The sequence below is a fragment of the Micromesistius poutassou genome, assembly GCF_964030765.1.
Source record: "Micromesistius poutassou genome assembly, chromosome: 19".
Taxonomy (NCBI): Eukaryota; Metazoa; Chordata; class Actinopteri; order Gadiformes; family Gadidae; genus Micromesistius; species Micromesistius poutassou.
In genome coordinates, this window is record NC_140289.1 from 13,490,995 (window position 1) to 13,505,578 (window position 14,584).

General features: G+C 47.5%; 2 protein-coding genes across 2 annotated transcripts in view; one reads left to right on the plus strand and one right to left on the minus strand.

Moving 5' to 3' along the window:
• The window catches only part of LOC311364341 (uncharacterized protein), a gene marked incomplete at both ends in the record, with an annotated part of 156,999 nt that overhangs the window by 69,654 nt on the left and 72,761 nt on the right, over nt 1–14,584 (plus strand). The window lies entirely within an intron of this gene.
• Nucleotides 1–14,584, minus strand: part of tbc1d32 (TBC1 domain family, member 32) — a gene marked incomplete at its 3' end in the record, with an annotated part of 49,719 nt that overhangs the window by 28,551 nt on the left and 6,584 nt on the right. The window contains exons 7-23 of the mRNA XM_084484204.1: nt 13,123–13,201; nt 12,583–12,686; nt 12,192–12,253; nt 11,957–12,107; nt 11,816–11,875; nt 11,223–11,316; nt 10,838–10,985; nt 9,719–9,798; nt 7,162–7,304; nt 6,431–6,558; nt 5,615–5,816; nt 4,467–4,783; nt 3,076–3,226; nt 2,769–2,856; nt 2,386–2,504; nt 1,128–1,247; nt 285–373 (exon numbers count right to left, since the gene is read on the minus strand). Coding sequence (XP_084340330.1) covers nt 285–373; nt 1,128–1,247; nt 2,386–2,504; nt 2,769–2,856; nt 3,076–3,226; nt 4,467–4,783; nt 5,615–5,816; nt 6,431–6,558; nt 7,162–7,304; nt 9,719–9,798; nt 10,838–10,985; nt 11,223–11,316; nt 11,816–11,875; nt 11,957–12,107; nt 12,192–12,253; nt 12,583–12,686; nt 13,123–13,201 — 2,135 coding nt within the window. The remainder of the gene's footprint in view (nt 1–284; nt 374–1,127; nt 1,248–2,385; nt 2,505–2,768; nt 2,857–3,075; nt 3,227–4,466; nt 4,784–5,614; nt 5,817–6,430; nt 6,559–7,161; nt 7,305–9,718; nt 9,799–10,837; nt 10,986–11,222; nt 11,317–11,815; nt 11,876–11,956; nt 12,108–12,191; nt 12,254–12,582; nt 12,687–13,122; nt 13,202–14,584) is intronic.

The window sequence follows — 14,584 nt, forward strand, 5'->3', positions numbered from 1 at the left end:
CAACTGGGTTACCTATAGTAAGTAGTGAGTCAAATTACATTGCTCAATTGTTAAGTGTAACTCATAGCATGGGGATTGTGCGCTAGGTTTTGTTTGACAGGTTGCTAAGCGCTGTCAAAGCAAAGCTCTAGTCCAGCCAACGCGACAAACCCTCCCACTTTATCAATAGCTGTGTCCCGCCCAGTTGGGCTTGATGCAGACGCCTCACGACAGACAGCTGAAGAACGCCACCTGACTCCCACTGATACTGGCTGTAATCGACAAAGAGAAAGCTCCAATCTCACCTCAAGCCAAACGTGTGTGACTGCTCGTAGTTAAACAGGGAGTTGATCTTTGCATCTGAATCCACTGCAATCAGCCTGTCTATCAAATCCTAGAGGGAGAGAGTCAGAGAGAGAGAGAGAGACAGAGAGAGAGATAGAGAGAGAGAGAGAGAGAGAGAGAGAGAGAGAGAGAGAGGGAGAGAGAGGGAGAGAGAGAGAGAGAGAGATAGAGAGAGAGACACACACACAGAGACACAGAGAGAGAGAGAGAGAGAGAGAGAGAGAGAGAGAGAGAGACAGAGAGAGAGACAGAGAGAGAGAGAGAGACACAGAAACACAGAGAGAGAGAGAGAGAGAGAGAGAGAGAGAGAGAGAGAGAGAGAGAGAGACAGAGTCTTTGAGCTGATTCGTAATGGTTGAGGTGAGGAATGCATAATGTGAACAGAATCATAATAAGGGGAGAAATGTCAACACTTAAAGTGATGCGCCTGTTGTCCCTGCCTGTTGTGGTTTAGCAATGTGTCGTTGTTCAGAGAAGTCCCAGAGGACACACAGACACAAGTCCTCTGCTGCCCCCCAGAGGCAGCTCCAGGTAATACACCATACAGTTGTTCAGAGACAAGTCCTCTGCTGCCCCCCAGAGGCAGCTCCAGGTAATACACCATACAGTTGTTCAGAGACAAGTCCTCTGCTGCCCCCCAGAGGCAGCTCCAGAATCATCTGCTCAGCGGCACAGACACACACCACACACACACACACACACATGTGCACACATACGCAGGCACGCACACACTGACACACACATTCATGTCATTGAATGATGACATGAATTCCACGTTGAAGTCGTGTGTTGTGATGACTCACGGTGATGGAGCCGGGCACCTCTCTCAGGGCGTAGCTCTCCCTCTGGGGGAGAGGCTGGCCCCGCAGCAGGGCCCACACCGACCAGCCCGACGACAGCAGGTTGACCAGCGCCAGGAACGACTGTCGAGGAACACGCAACGCTTGACACTTCCACTGCCATGGCTACCTACGTTATGTCATAGGTTGGTCTTCATTCTGCAGTCCACTCACTGCCTTGTCACTGGGCTGCATGACCTTACCTTAAAGCAGCTCCACTCTCTACTACCTTCAGATCCCTTACCTTAAAGCAGCTCCACTCTCTACTACCTTCAGATCCCTTACCTTAAGGCAGCTCCACTCTCTACTACCTTCAGATCCCTTACCTTAAGGCAGCTCCACTCTCTACTACCTCCAGATCCCTTACCTTAAGGCAGCTTCACTCTCTACTACCTCCAGATCCCTTACCTTAAGGCAGCTCCACTCTCTACTACCTCCAGATCCCTTACCTTAAAGCAGCTCCACTCTCTACTACCTCCAGATCCCTTACCTTAAGGCAGCTTCACTCTCTACTACCTCCAGATCCCTTACCTTAAAGCAGCTCCACTCTCTACTACCTCCAGATCCCTTACCTTAAGGCAGCTCCACTCTCTACTACCTCCAGATCCCTTACCTTAAGGCAGCTCCACTCTCTACTACCTCCAGATCCCTTACCTTAAGGCAGCTCCACTCTCTACTACCTCCAGATCCCTTACCTTAAGCCAGCTCCACTCTATGGTGGTCCTGTACCTTAAGGCAGCTCTATGGTGGTCCTGTACCTTAAGGCAGCTCTATGGTGGTCCTGTACCTTGAGGCAGCTCTATGGTGGTCCTGTACCTTAAGGCAGCTCTATGGTGGTCCTGTACCTTGAGGCAGCTCTATGGTGGTCCTGTACCTTGAGGCAGCTCTATGGTGGTCCTGTACCTTAAGGCAGCTCTATGGTGGTCCTGTACCTTGAGGCAGCTCTATGGTGGTCCTGTACCTTGAGACAGCTCTATGGTGGTCCTGTACCTTGAGGCAGCTCTATGGTGGTCCTGTACCTTGAGACAGCTCTATGGTGGTCCTGTACCTTGAGGCAGCTCTATGGTGGTCCTGTACCTTAAGGCAGCTCTATGGTGGTCCTGTACCTTAAGGCAGCTCTATGGTGGTCCTGTACCTTAAGGCAGCTCTATGGTGGTCCTGTACCTTGAGGCAGCTCTATGGTGGTCCTGTACCTTGAGGCAGCTCTATGGTGGTCCTGTACCTTGAGGCAGCTCCTGTCGATGGGGTCCATGGGGGTGGACTTGGGGTGGACCACACGGAGGTCCTCCCTCCCACACTCCAGAACCGACCACAGCTTGACCACCAGCTCCTGGACGTAGCCTGACCACAACAACGGTACCAAGGAAGGATTGGCTAACAACAACGTGCTAGATTTGTCCTAAGGCAACATCTTAAAAGATCACTCATAATATTGTCATACGCAACATACAGTACTCATGATTCCTCTGATTCACTGCAGACAAAAAACTAAATGCAAGACAGAAATAAAGTCCTGAGTTTATGCTTTTCATGAGGAACCGCCTAGTGGTCTTGTCTAGTTGTGAGTGAGGGAGTGAGTGCGTGAGTGCGTGAGTGAGTGAATACCTGAGTTCAGAAGGGCCATCACACCAGGAGCAGTAGCTGCTACCTGGGTCACCATCACCCCGTAACCAAACTTCTCACAGCGGCTCACCTGTTGCTCGCACGCACACGCACACACACACACACACACACACACACACACACACACACACACACAAACACACACACACGCACACAAGCGCACCACAAAGCTGAACATATTTGATCTGCTTTTTCATGATCGTTTTTCCAATGCTGAATGTTGTGCTGTGCTTTGTGTTGCGCAGCAGGATGCTGTCCACACAGGCTCCTCTCTGAACAGCCTGATCACCTGGAGCTTCTGGATGAAGCGGGAGTACATGTAGGCCACGCAGCCGTCCAGGGCCCCGGTGCTGTGCAGCAGCAGCAGGCCTTTGGGCGTGGCAGCGAAGTGCAGCAGACTGTCCTGCAGCGTCTCCTCCCAGATGAGGCCAGGACACGCTCTGAAAAACAAGCTCTCCGTCAGAGACAGCAGCGCGGTCTGAAGGTCTCAAACTGCATACGAGGACACCATGTTCAGACTTCAGCCCGGCGTGGTGGAATGTGTTGACACCTGTTGTTGTAGTTGTTGTTGTACAGCCTGTGCATTAAGGCCAGCCTGCCTTCAGGTCAATGATCAACCTCCTCCACTCCCACCCTTTTTTTTTTTTAGATGACCATTGTACTATGTAATATTTATTGATTGCACTTCATAGTATTGATTGATTGCACCAGTCACTTTACCACTATTTCAAGAATGCTGTTTCTTTGTGTCAGTTTGTCTGTGGTCTTTGTGTCCTTGTTGATGTGTGTTGAGCCACGCTGAAGATAATTTCCTGTCATGAAGGCCTGAAGGCCCTTCCTTGGCTCCAGAGAGACAAGTCGTAGGACTTTACTCTGACTTCTACCTCCTGGCACTTGATGTACACACTTATTGTATGTTGTACGTCCTGGTACTTAATGTACACACTTATTATATGTCATACTTAGTTATATGTACTTAGTTGTGTAGCATCTTATCCTAGCTATCTTTGTTGTATACGGGAATGGGTTAACCTAGTGATGGTTAGTGTATACGGGGAATGGGTTAACCTAGTGATGGTTAGTGTGTACGGGGAATGGGTTAACCTAGTGATGGTTAGTGTATACGGGGAATGGGTTAATCTAGTGATGGTTAGTGTATACGGGGAATGGGTTAACCTAGTGATGGTTAGTGTATACGGGGAATGGGTTAACCTAGTGATGGTTAGTGTATACGGGGAATGGGTTAACCTAGTGATGGTTAGTGTATACGGGGAATGGGTTAACCTAGTGATGGATAGTGTATACGGGGAATGGGTTAACCTAGTGATGGTTAGTGTATACGGGGAATGGGTTAACCTAGTGATGGTTAGTGTATACGGGGAATGGGTTAACCTAGTGATGGTTAGTGTATACGGGGAATGGGTTAACCTAGTGATGGTTAGTGTATACGGGGAATGGGTTAACCTAGTGATGGTTAGTGTATACGGGGAATGGGTTAACCTAGTGATGGTTAGTGTATACGGGGAATGGGTTAACCTAGTGATGGTTAGTGCTTGGCACTTGGTTCTATGAACATCCTGACTGTGCTGACAGAGATATATTGCTCCTCTTTCTTCTGACAATACTAGAACAGAGCTCCATCTAGTCCTCCCTCTTTACTCTTTTAACGGTCTATCTCACAGGGTGTGTGTCTCCAGGGAGCAGGCAGGGGAGCAGGGCCCGGGCACGGGGCTGGAGCCCGGGGTGGAGGGCCGGTGCCCGGGGACGGGGCTGGAGCCCGGGGTGGAGGAGCGGTGCCCGGGGACGGGGCTGGGGCCCGGGGTGGAGGGCCGGTGCCCGGGGACGGGGCTGGAGGGCCGGTGCCCGGGCACGGGGCTGGAGCCCGGGCTGGAGGGCCGGTGCCCGGGGACGGGGCTGGAGGGCCGGTGCCCGGGCACGGGGCTGGAGCCCGGGCTGGAGGGCCGGTGCCCGGGCACGGGGCTGGAGGCCGTGTTAGCCTGGAGGACAAAGAGGAAGATAAACGCTCAGTAGTATGAAGATGGAAAAGATAGGAGCATATTTACTATTTTTTCCAAGCTGTCCATCACCAGAAATATGGATTGAAACAGCATACTAGCCTTTACTATTAATTGCATTATTACGATTGAATTTAAAAACTTTGTGTGGACCAGTTCAACTTTTGAAATTTTTAAAAATAACCCTTTAAATGGTTACTTCTGGTGAGATTTTTTTTGGAAAAATTTACAGATTGAGCTTCCAAATATGACATAACAACCAACAGAGTCAAGGTATCTGCTGAGACCAGATCATTGTGCAAATGTGCCTTGAACTTGGCAGAAACTAAGTTCATCTTTTATGTTCGTTTTCAGCTATTTCTTTGATATTTATCATAAGCCTTAGAAAAAATAGATGATTTTTTTTTTTTTGCAAATTTTTTTTTTTTTGCAGTGCCGCTGACAATCCAGCAGCCGCGGAGGGGAAACACTGCTATACACTTCATATATATACATACACATTTTAAGTAATACAAAATAATCTTCATGGTTGTTTTTAGAACTGGTTTTAGGGCTTTGACGGACTCTTTAAGTTCTCAGTCCTAACATTGGCCCTGACGTAGCTGGAAGTGTTTCTCTACTGAAAGGCCCCCGCAGTAGGAAGGTGGAGCTGGGTGGAGCTGGGGGCCTCCTGGTGTAGGCCCTAGCAGTAGGAGGGTGGAGCTGGGGGCCTCCTGGTGTAGGCCCTAGCAGTAGGAGGGAGCTGGACACTCTGGGTGTCCTGTTCTTTGATACTAGTATTGTGCATGGTATGAACGACAGCACCCTTGGTACCTGGGTCAGAGCAGCGGCGATGCAGCTGTGCAGGCCGTACGGCCCGAGGACCTGCAGGCCCTCACACGTGTTGTACATCTGCCTGCAGGCGAAGAGGAAGGCGCCGCAGACACCAGAACACACCTCCCCCCGGCCCAGAGCCGGCACCGCCCGCTGGAGCAGCCGCTGGGTGAACTGCACCAGGACATGGCCAGCAGAGAGGCTGGAGAGACAGACAGACAGACAGACAGACAGGCAGACAGGCAGGCAGGCAGGCAGACAGACAGACAGACAGACAGACAGACAGACAGACAGACAAAACAAAATAAAGAAGTAAAGACAGTAAGACACATTTTACAAATCACTACACAATACACTTTTATGTATTTATTCAGTTTTACCAGGAACGGAAGGTATGCAGAAAGATAGTTGTAGTTCTAGTAGTATTATCAAGTACACATAGTTAACAATTATTCTCCGAAGGCTCCGTGAATAGTGGGGAATAGCCCCGAGACCAAAGGTCTGTTCCCCACTGTCCACGGAGCCTGAGGAGAATACTTGTTTTAGTATATACTACACGTGAAAACTGGTCTACCACCTTGTTACTAAAGACCCTATACTAAAGACCCTATCATACCACCATGTTACTAAAAACCTTATCATACCACCTTGATACTAAAGACCCTATCATACCACCTTGATACTAAAGACCCTATCCTTGATACTAAAGACCCTATCATACCACCTTGAAACTGAAACAACGGTAATGATTTGTTGTCTGCCATAGCCCCCCCCCCCCCCACACACACACACACACACACACACACACACACTAACCCTCTGCTGCTGGCCAGGTCCAGACTCTTGTCATACAGGAAGAGGGCGAGGCCTCTGTCGGTGCTGGCGATGCGTGCCAACACATCCGCTATGTGAGTTAAGGTCCCGGCAGGACACTTTAATTTGGCCTGAGAATCACAAAACAAACACGCACAGCTTCACCACGGGGGCAGGCTAATCAATGACGCTTTGGAAGATGTGTGTGGACGTGCGTGTGTGCGTGTGTGTCTGTGTGATCACACCTGGCATTTGGTCGACTAGACACTCACAAAAATAATCTAGATGAAGATTAGTGATCACAGTTTCACAAGAAAGGTGAACGGCCTCAGAATGACCTCAGGGCGGGGCTCAGCCCTCCCTGCCGGGACACTCAGTGATCCCGTCTCCTCCCACGTGTGACAGGCCAACCACACTAACCCACACACATTTTGCGCACGCACACACATTTGTGCTTGGATAATGAGATAATGAGAGAAACAACAGCGATACAACAAGTGGGGCATTGCTAGGTGACACATGGGCAGACATTGCGGCGCTACCCCACGTGTTGTACTGTCAATCAGAAGGACGTTACCACCAGAGTGCTGGAGGGCTATCGGGGGCATTTCAACTCTGAATTCTGAGATTAAAGTCCAAACTCCAAAATAATAATCCGATGTTGCATGAATACACTGTGGGCAGCTGTGCTGTCCACACGCTGGCTCCACAGCCGTCAGAGCTGTGCTACTGACCTGCTCCCCGTTGAGGAGGCGTATGAGGGGGGCCAGCAGCGTCTCCACCACAGGCCTCTGGTAGATGCACTCAGCCGCACTCTCTGTCTGCTCACACAGCATCCACAGCAGCTCCGTCACCAGGCCCCTGGGGGCCAGGGACACTGCACAACACAGCGGGTTAGGGGCCCCTGGGGGCCAGGCACACTGCACAACACAGCGGGTTAGGGGCCCCTGGGGGCCAGGCACACTGCACAACACAGCGGGTTAGGGGCCCCTGGGGGCCAGGGACACTGCACAACACAGTGGGTTAGGGGCCCCTCACACCTTTGAAATTGTAAGTGGCTTTGGGTAAAAGCGTCGGCTAAAGGCCCTATGTAAGGAAGTCAAGTTGTGACCGCTTGCATCCCTTTAGTAATGAGAACATGTTTAAGTGTTATGTTAATATGGACCACTTGGACACAAAACTCATAGGACTATGATAATGCATTAATTGTTTAAGCTCAAAATAAGGAGTAAGCGAAGTAGCACATTAATGCTGAAACATGTTAGTTGTCATGCAAGTTTACCACAGACTTGTGTAAAGAAACACAGCCACACCCGTCCACCTCAACTAGGGCCGCCGTGACACGGACTAAGAAACTTCTCCCACTTGCACAACAATATGACACATGAATAAAGTGGAAGGTAAAGATTAATAAGACTTTACGGTACATGGCACACCATGACATGAGCCAGAAGTGGGACACTTTGGATGACTGGGACGGGCTGAGCCTTCATTCCAAGGGAATGACGTCAGGCAATAAAGCAAAGGCTGGCCGCCAAGGGGAGGAGCTTAAGGCCCCGCCCATTACTCCCCCTAGCCCTAGATCTGAGCCCTAGCCCTAGATCTGAGCCCTAGCCCTAGATCTGAGCCCTAGCCCTAGATCTGAGCCCTAGCCCTAGATCTGAACCCTAGCCCTAGATCTGAGCCCTAGCCCTAGAATTTGTGCGTTCCCGTGGAGGGGTAGGGTTCCAATACTTAGGGAGTAAGAGGGAGTGTCTATTGTCCCTTAAAATCATCCCTTGGCAGCTAGCCAGCTCGGTACCTCACTTGCAGCTAAGGGAGTATCATGAATTACCCAGGATACCTTGCAAACTCAGCAAGCGACAATTTTTCCATGTTTCTCAAACAGTTATACATTATGTTCAATTATTTAACCATAGACTGGATTTAACTAGGATCTGAAATCTGATTTTCTTTCTGTTTTACTGGGCAGGTCTTATTTTCGACACAAGGGTTACATTTTCAAACGTGAATGAAAATAGTAGTATGCACGTCTATGCTGCGCGTGACGTAGTGGGGCACGTTCGCTTCGCTAATTTGCATAATATTTATCATAGTGTGTATAAGATCTTCACTTCCCTCTTTGAGGGGACTTTACTGTGGAGGGAACTTGAAGCAAGTGTTCTCGTTAAGGGGAGAGTAACGGGACGGGGCGGAAGTGTGAAGGAGGACGCCTCCACGTCCTATAGGGGAATATGCTAGGAGCACCAGAACCAGGGGTGACCCAGGTAGACAGCATGGGGTGACCAGGTACACAGCATGGGGTGACCAGGTACACAGCATGGGGTGACCAGGTACACAGCATGGGGTGACCCAGGTACACAGCATGGGGTGACCAGGTACACAGCATGGGGTGAACAGGTACACAGCATGGGGTGACCAGGTACACAGCATGGGGTGACCAGGTACACAGCATGGGGTGACCAGGTACACAGCATGGGGTGACCAGGTACACAGCATGGGGTGACCAGGTAGACAGCATGGGGTGACCCAGGTAGACAGCATGGGGTGACCCAGGTACACAGCATGGGGTGACCCAGGTACACAGCATGGGGTGACCCAGGTAGACAGCATGGGGTGACCCAGGTACACAGCATGGGGTGACCCAGGTAGACAGCATGGGGTGATTCTGGTACAGAGCGTGAGGTGATTCTGGTACACAGCGTGAGGTGATTCTGGTACACAGCGTGAGGTGATTCTGGTACACAGCGTGAGGTGATTCTGGTACACAGCGTGAGGTGATTCTGGTACAGAGCGTGAGGTGATTCTGGTACACAGCGTGAGGTGATTCTGGTACAGAGCGTGAGGTGATTCTGGTACAGAGCGTGAGGTGATTCTGGTACACAGCGTGGGGTGATTCTGGTACAGAGCGTGAGGTGATTCTGGTACAGAACAGTTCTAACACACTTGGAACCGTTTGGATGTTAAATATGCATTTAGGTGCATACTAAGGACAAACCAACAGAACATTATACAAATGTGTCTTTTAACCCCTCTGTGTTTAGGTGTGTTTGTGTGTGTCCTTACCCAAACCTCTGTGTGTGTGTGTGTGTGTGTGTGTGTGTGTGTGTGTGTGTGTGTGAAGTCCCACCCATGTGTGTGTGTGTGTGTATCTTGAGCCCCACCTGTGTGTCCGCGTTGCATGTATGTTGAGCCATATTGAGCCATACGTTTGTGTGTGCATGTGAGTGAGTGAGTGAGTTGGTGGGTGAGTGAGTGAGTGTGTGTGTCTGGTTGTGTCTCTTAGCCCACCTGTGTGCGAGGGGTCCGTGCGGGGGGGCTGGGGGTGCTGGTACATGATGTTGATGAGCGTGACCACCAGGTCGGTCAGACTGAACAGATCTGCAGGACCCCAGCGGGGACGATAAGAGCCCAGATTAGTACATTTACCAAGTGTGGGACTGAGAGCAGCCTGAAAAGAACAGGGTGTAGAGGACAGTGTGGTCCGAAGGCAAGGCAGGGGAAACCACTGCCATGCTCTCACAGCCCCAGTTATCAGCCCAACACTACACAGAGCGAGGAGATAACAGGGGAATGGTCAGGGTAGAGTGGATGTGGAGGAGGAAAAAGGAGAAAATAATAGTGGCGGGATGGACTGTGGGAGAACGCAGAACAAAGCAATCGGCCGAACCTCGGGAATACACATGAGGCGCACTTCATTAAGATGATAAGTGGACAAACAATGACAGATAGATAGATAGAAAGGTGAAATGTAGGCCAATATAGAGGCGTGCTGAAAGGTCTTTATGAACATATTGTTCAATTGTTTCAGGCCTAGACATGTTTAACGTGTTAGGACAACAAAAAGGTTGTGAAATGTTTTGTTTAACAAACACATTTTTAGGTTGACTCATACTTTTCACATATTTTCACATTTAACTGATCATACTGCAGTACTGATCATACGGAGCATCGCAAAACTAGAAACTGGGAAAAGAAAATTACAATTCAAGAGACAAAATGTCTAAAAGTCTGAACAAACACATTTACATTAATTTGACTGTAAGAAAAGTGCTACCATGGCGATATCACAGAGCCACAGTCCTGACTCACAAATGTTTTATTGACGTCTGTGATTGTTTTTTGGCCCAATAAAAAGGCCCAATATAACATGATACATTAAGGTTTATCATGTTATATTGGCCTTGATTTATTCCAAAAAAAATCCCTCCATTGCATAACCACAGTGACTGAGTCACAAGGGCTCGGACATCAGGGCTGACACAGAAGCCTAACGACCAGGGACATGAGAAGGAAGGGCAAAGGTGTGTCTATGTACTCTGTAGGCGTGTTGACGTCTGTTTTTGCACCATGTAGATAAAAATTATTGCTGATGTGGTCAGTAGATGTTGTGCTTAGGTAGATTATTACACAACTGTACCTTTGTGTTTCCAAATTTTGATAGGGAAGAGCTTTCTGCCATTGGTGTAAATCAGGACTTTTCCCAGAACAAAGAGTGAATGGACGAAGAAGGCATACTCCAGCTCAGTCCTGGTGTAGACGCTCCACTGAGAGGAGCCTGCAGCAGACCGGAGACAGGGAAAGACCGTGAAACATGGCAGTGCAACAGCATCAGCATCTTTTCCCATAATAATATATAAAGGCTGTATTTACACGTATACAGTGGCCAGACATTGTGGCAAGAAAAACAGCCCTGATTTAGTTGTGTGAAAAGAGCAAAGCGACACAGGCTGAACTAAAGTGGAGCTTTGACAACTGGGTCCAGTGAGCACTGGGCCACTGGGGGGATGCTTACTGGTCTGTTGCTCCGCAGAGGAGCAGCTGGTCTGGTGGGTTCTGTGCTCACAGTCTGTGAGGTGTTGCAGACACTGCTGGACGGCCGCAACAATCTGAAAGACACAATATAGTACGGCCACAAGCCACAGACTGTCAAAGACACAATATAGTATGGACACAAGCCACGGACTGTCAAAGACACAATATAGTACAGCCACAAGCCACAGACTGTCAAAGACACAATATAGTACAGCCACAAGCCACAGACTGTCACACAAATGACAACATCATCCTTATACTTCTAATGAGCAGAGTTGATGTTATGGAGGTTCATTTCACTTTAAAGTATTGTAAGTGTTGTCAGAATTCTGTTACAGAATAAAGGTGGATGTGGATGGATGTGGTTCAAACCTGTAAGCTATGTGTGTGTGCTCATATCAAGGGGGGCTTATGTTAACAGCCTTTGCTGCGATATGTTAACAGCTTTTGCTGTTAACATATTTTGAATCTGGAACCAATTTAAATTAAACAAAGGGTTGAAGAATCAGATATCTCTCACCTGTATACAGGGTCATAGATAACCATTTAATATGGATGAAGTATTTTACTCACCAGACTCTTGTATTTTCTCTCCAGGAGTCTGAAGATGACAGCTCTGCTGTAGTAACTATGCTGAAGATAAGAAGTGGGGAAATGTTTGGACCGGAGACAGCAGTAGCATAGACTTCATTGGTAAGACATAAGCATACAGACCATCCACTTATTGAACCAGGTCGCTTTGATGTCCAGCAGGGCTAGCAAGTGAACAGGTTCCAGTGCTTTGTCGGCCCCTGGCGAGGCCAGGCCCAGGTCAGGGTGCACCGACAGCAGGGAGAAGGTGCTCTCTATGACTTCCTCCATGTACCTAAAAGGATGGGGAAGCAGCAACATCTTATACAAAGCACATCTAATCAATGTTAACAAGCAGAAAGATGATCACACCGCATACTTCTCCGGGTGGCGAATCCAGAAGGATGGCATCTCCTTCTGGAAGTCATTTATCAGCCTCATCTAAAAATAGATACGAAGATAGAGGAAAATGTATTGATTAACTCAGTCCTATTCCTCATTTCTATTCATTTAAGTGAATAGTAGGGATACTACACTCTGAATGACAGACTCTGTAGCCACTGTGCCTAGTATCAGCTTACTAACAGTGATGCTGACAGCTGAATTATAGGTAGTGTATCAGCAATAGAATGTGCAAGTATTATAGTACAACATAGTATAAGCATTAATTGTATCAGCAAACAGTTTATATTATCAGAATCTAGACTATTGACTATTGGCTGATTGGGATTTTGCAACTTTGGCTAATGTCCAAACTGTGAATGCGCTACCTGTTTAAGAAGACGGCTGATGTCAGGCCTGGTGACATCAATCCCATCTGAGCCAATGGGAAGGCTGAGCTTGTGAGACAGGAAGTATCCCTCCAGACTCTTGGCTACACATAGAAACAGACGTAACATTCTCTTTATCATTCCATTGTATTAGATCAGCCGTATGGGGACGCTAAAGGTCTCTCTACCTAACAGACGTAACATTCTCTTTATCATTCCACTGTATTAGATCAGTCGTATGGGGACGCTAAAGTGTCTCTACCTAACATTGTCACGACAGTCAACTGGATGTTATACACTTCACACTACACTACACTGTCAACTTCTAACACTCAATATGCAAAGAATGGGGTCATCATTTATGAGTGACAGCTTTCATTTGGAGTGTATCAGGTTCCATTGAGGATCAATGCAGACTGGGCATCACATGACGGAAGACTCATGAAGTACTCTACCTTCCATCAGGCCTGGAGACCAACTCTGATGGAGTAAGACAGGACATGATGGCTACAGCAAAGGAAAGGCTTATAGCTGGTGTACCTAAGCTGCTGTAGATCTCTCGGGTCAAATTGAATGGCGAGGAAGATGAGGTCTTGGCAAAGAACTTGAGTACTTTATCCTGCAAAGAGTGGGAGAGGGACAAATTAAACTCCCCACAGACATAAACATCACATATGAACCAGGACAAATTAAACTCCCCACAGACATAACCATGACATACAAACATTGCCGGAGTGGGACCTCTCTCTACCGGCTGCAACTTGTGTCTATCCTCTAAACAGGTAGTTAATTTTGGCACATTTGGCGGAATCTTCCTCCAGTGCCCTTCTTTTTTTAAATCTGGCTTTTTCAGCTCCTCCTTGGTTTTTCCTGCCCTCCACAATCAACGACACTTGTCGCTTCTGTTCGCTGATTCTCTTCTGTTACCGCTCAAGAAAAGACGCAACATGGGCCTAACTAAAATAATTGGGAGGGGTGAACTGCCGTATATTGTATAATCCATATTATATATACTGCGATGCTGGGGCTGAAATTTTAGATGAATTAAGAACGTCTACTTTAGGAGAAGATAAAATAATGGTCAAAGTTATTTTTTCTTTCACCCAAGTGGCCCAAAATACATTTGAAAGTGGACCGGCCCAACGGGAAACGTCCCAAACATCCCAATGGCCACCCCGGGCCTGCATACAAACCAGGACAAATTAAACTCCCCACAGACATAACCATGACATACAAAAAGGGGCAAAATAAAGATTGCAAAGTACATTTGAACAACTATTTGAATCTTTGATAGAACGATTTTTGGTTGACTGTCGAATTGTATGGGGAAAATTGTCAGTGTGTAACAGCATGACTTTCCATTGAGAAGACGGGGCTGAGTGAGGGATACCACAGCTTGGCCTCCAGATGGAAAAAACTAGAAGGTAAACTATTTTTTTGATGTGGTGGCAGTTGGACTCCAGGTGTGTGTGCAATTTTCTGTGTTATGAGCTTTTCAACAAATGTCCCAATTTTTAGTTTGATAACCACTTTGTGTCATGGCAGTCGCACTATCCAACCATTTTCTTTCAAAGTAGAGCACATTCTAGACCGGTAGTCTAGAAGAACACACGATATCAGGAAAAAAACATCTACAATTTGGCAGCATTTTTATATAATTTAAGACTAAACTACTAAAAAGTCTTATTTAAACTTTGCCAACACCTGTGTTCATTTCATACCAATCCCGCTGGTTAAAAATGATTATCTCTGTACTCCATTGCCTTTTAAAAGTTAGTCTAAATTTAAAACAAATCAATATAAATCTATAGGTATGATTTTAAACAATAATAGCAAAATAGATATTACATTTTCTAAGCCAAATTAGTCTACTTATATCTGACCTCCTTCCACAACCTTTTGTCCATAAAGTAAAACACTTTAGAAAAACATTTAGAGATGATATTGTTTAAAATCCTAATTATTATTATTTTTTTTTATATTGATTTCTATTCAATAGTGA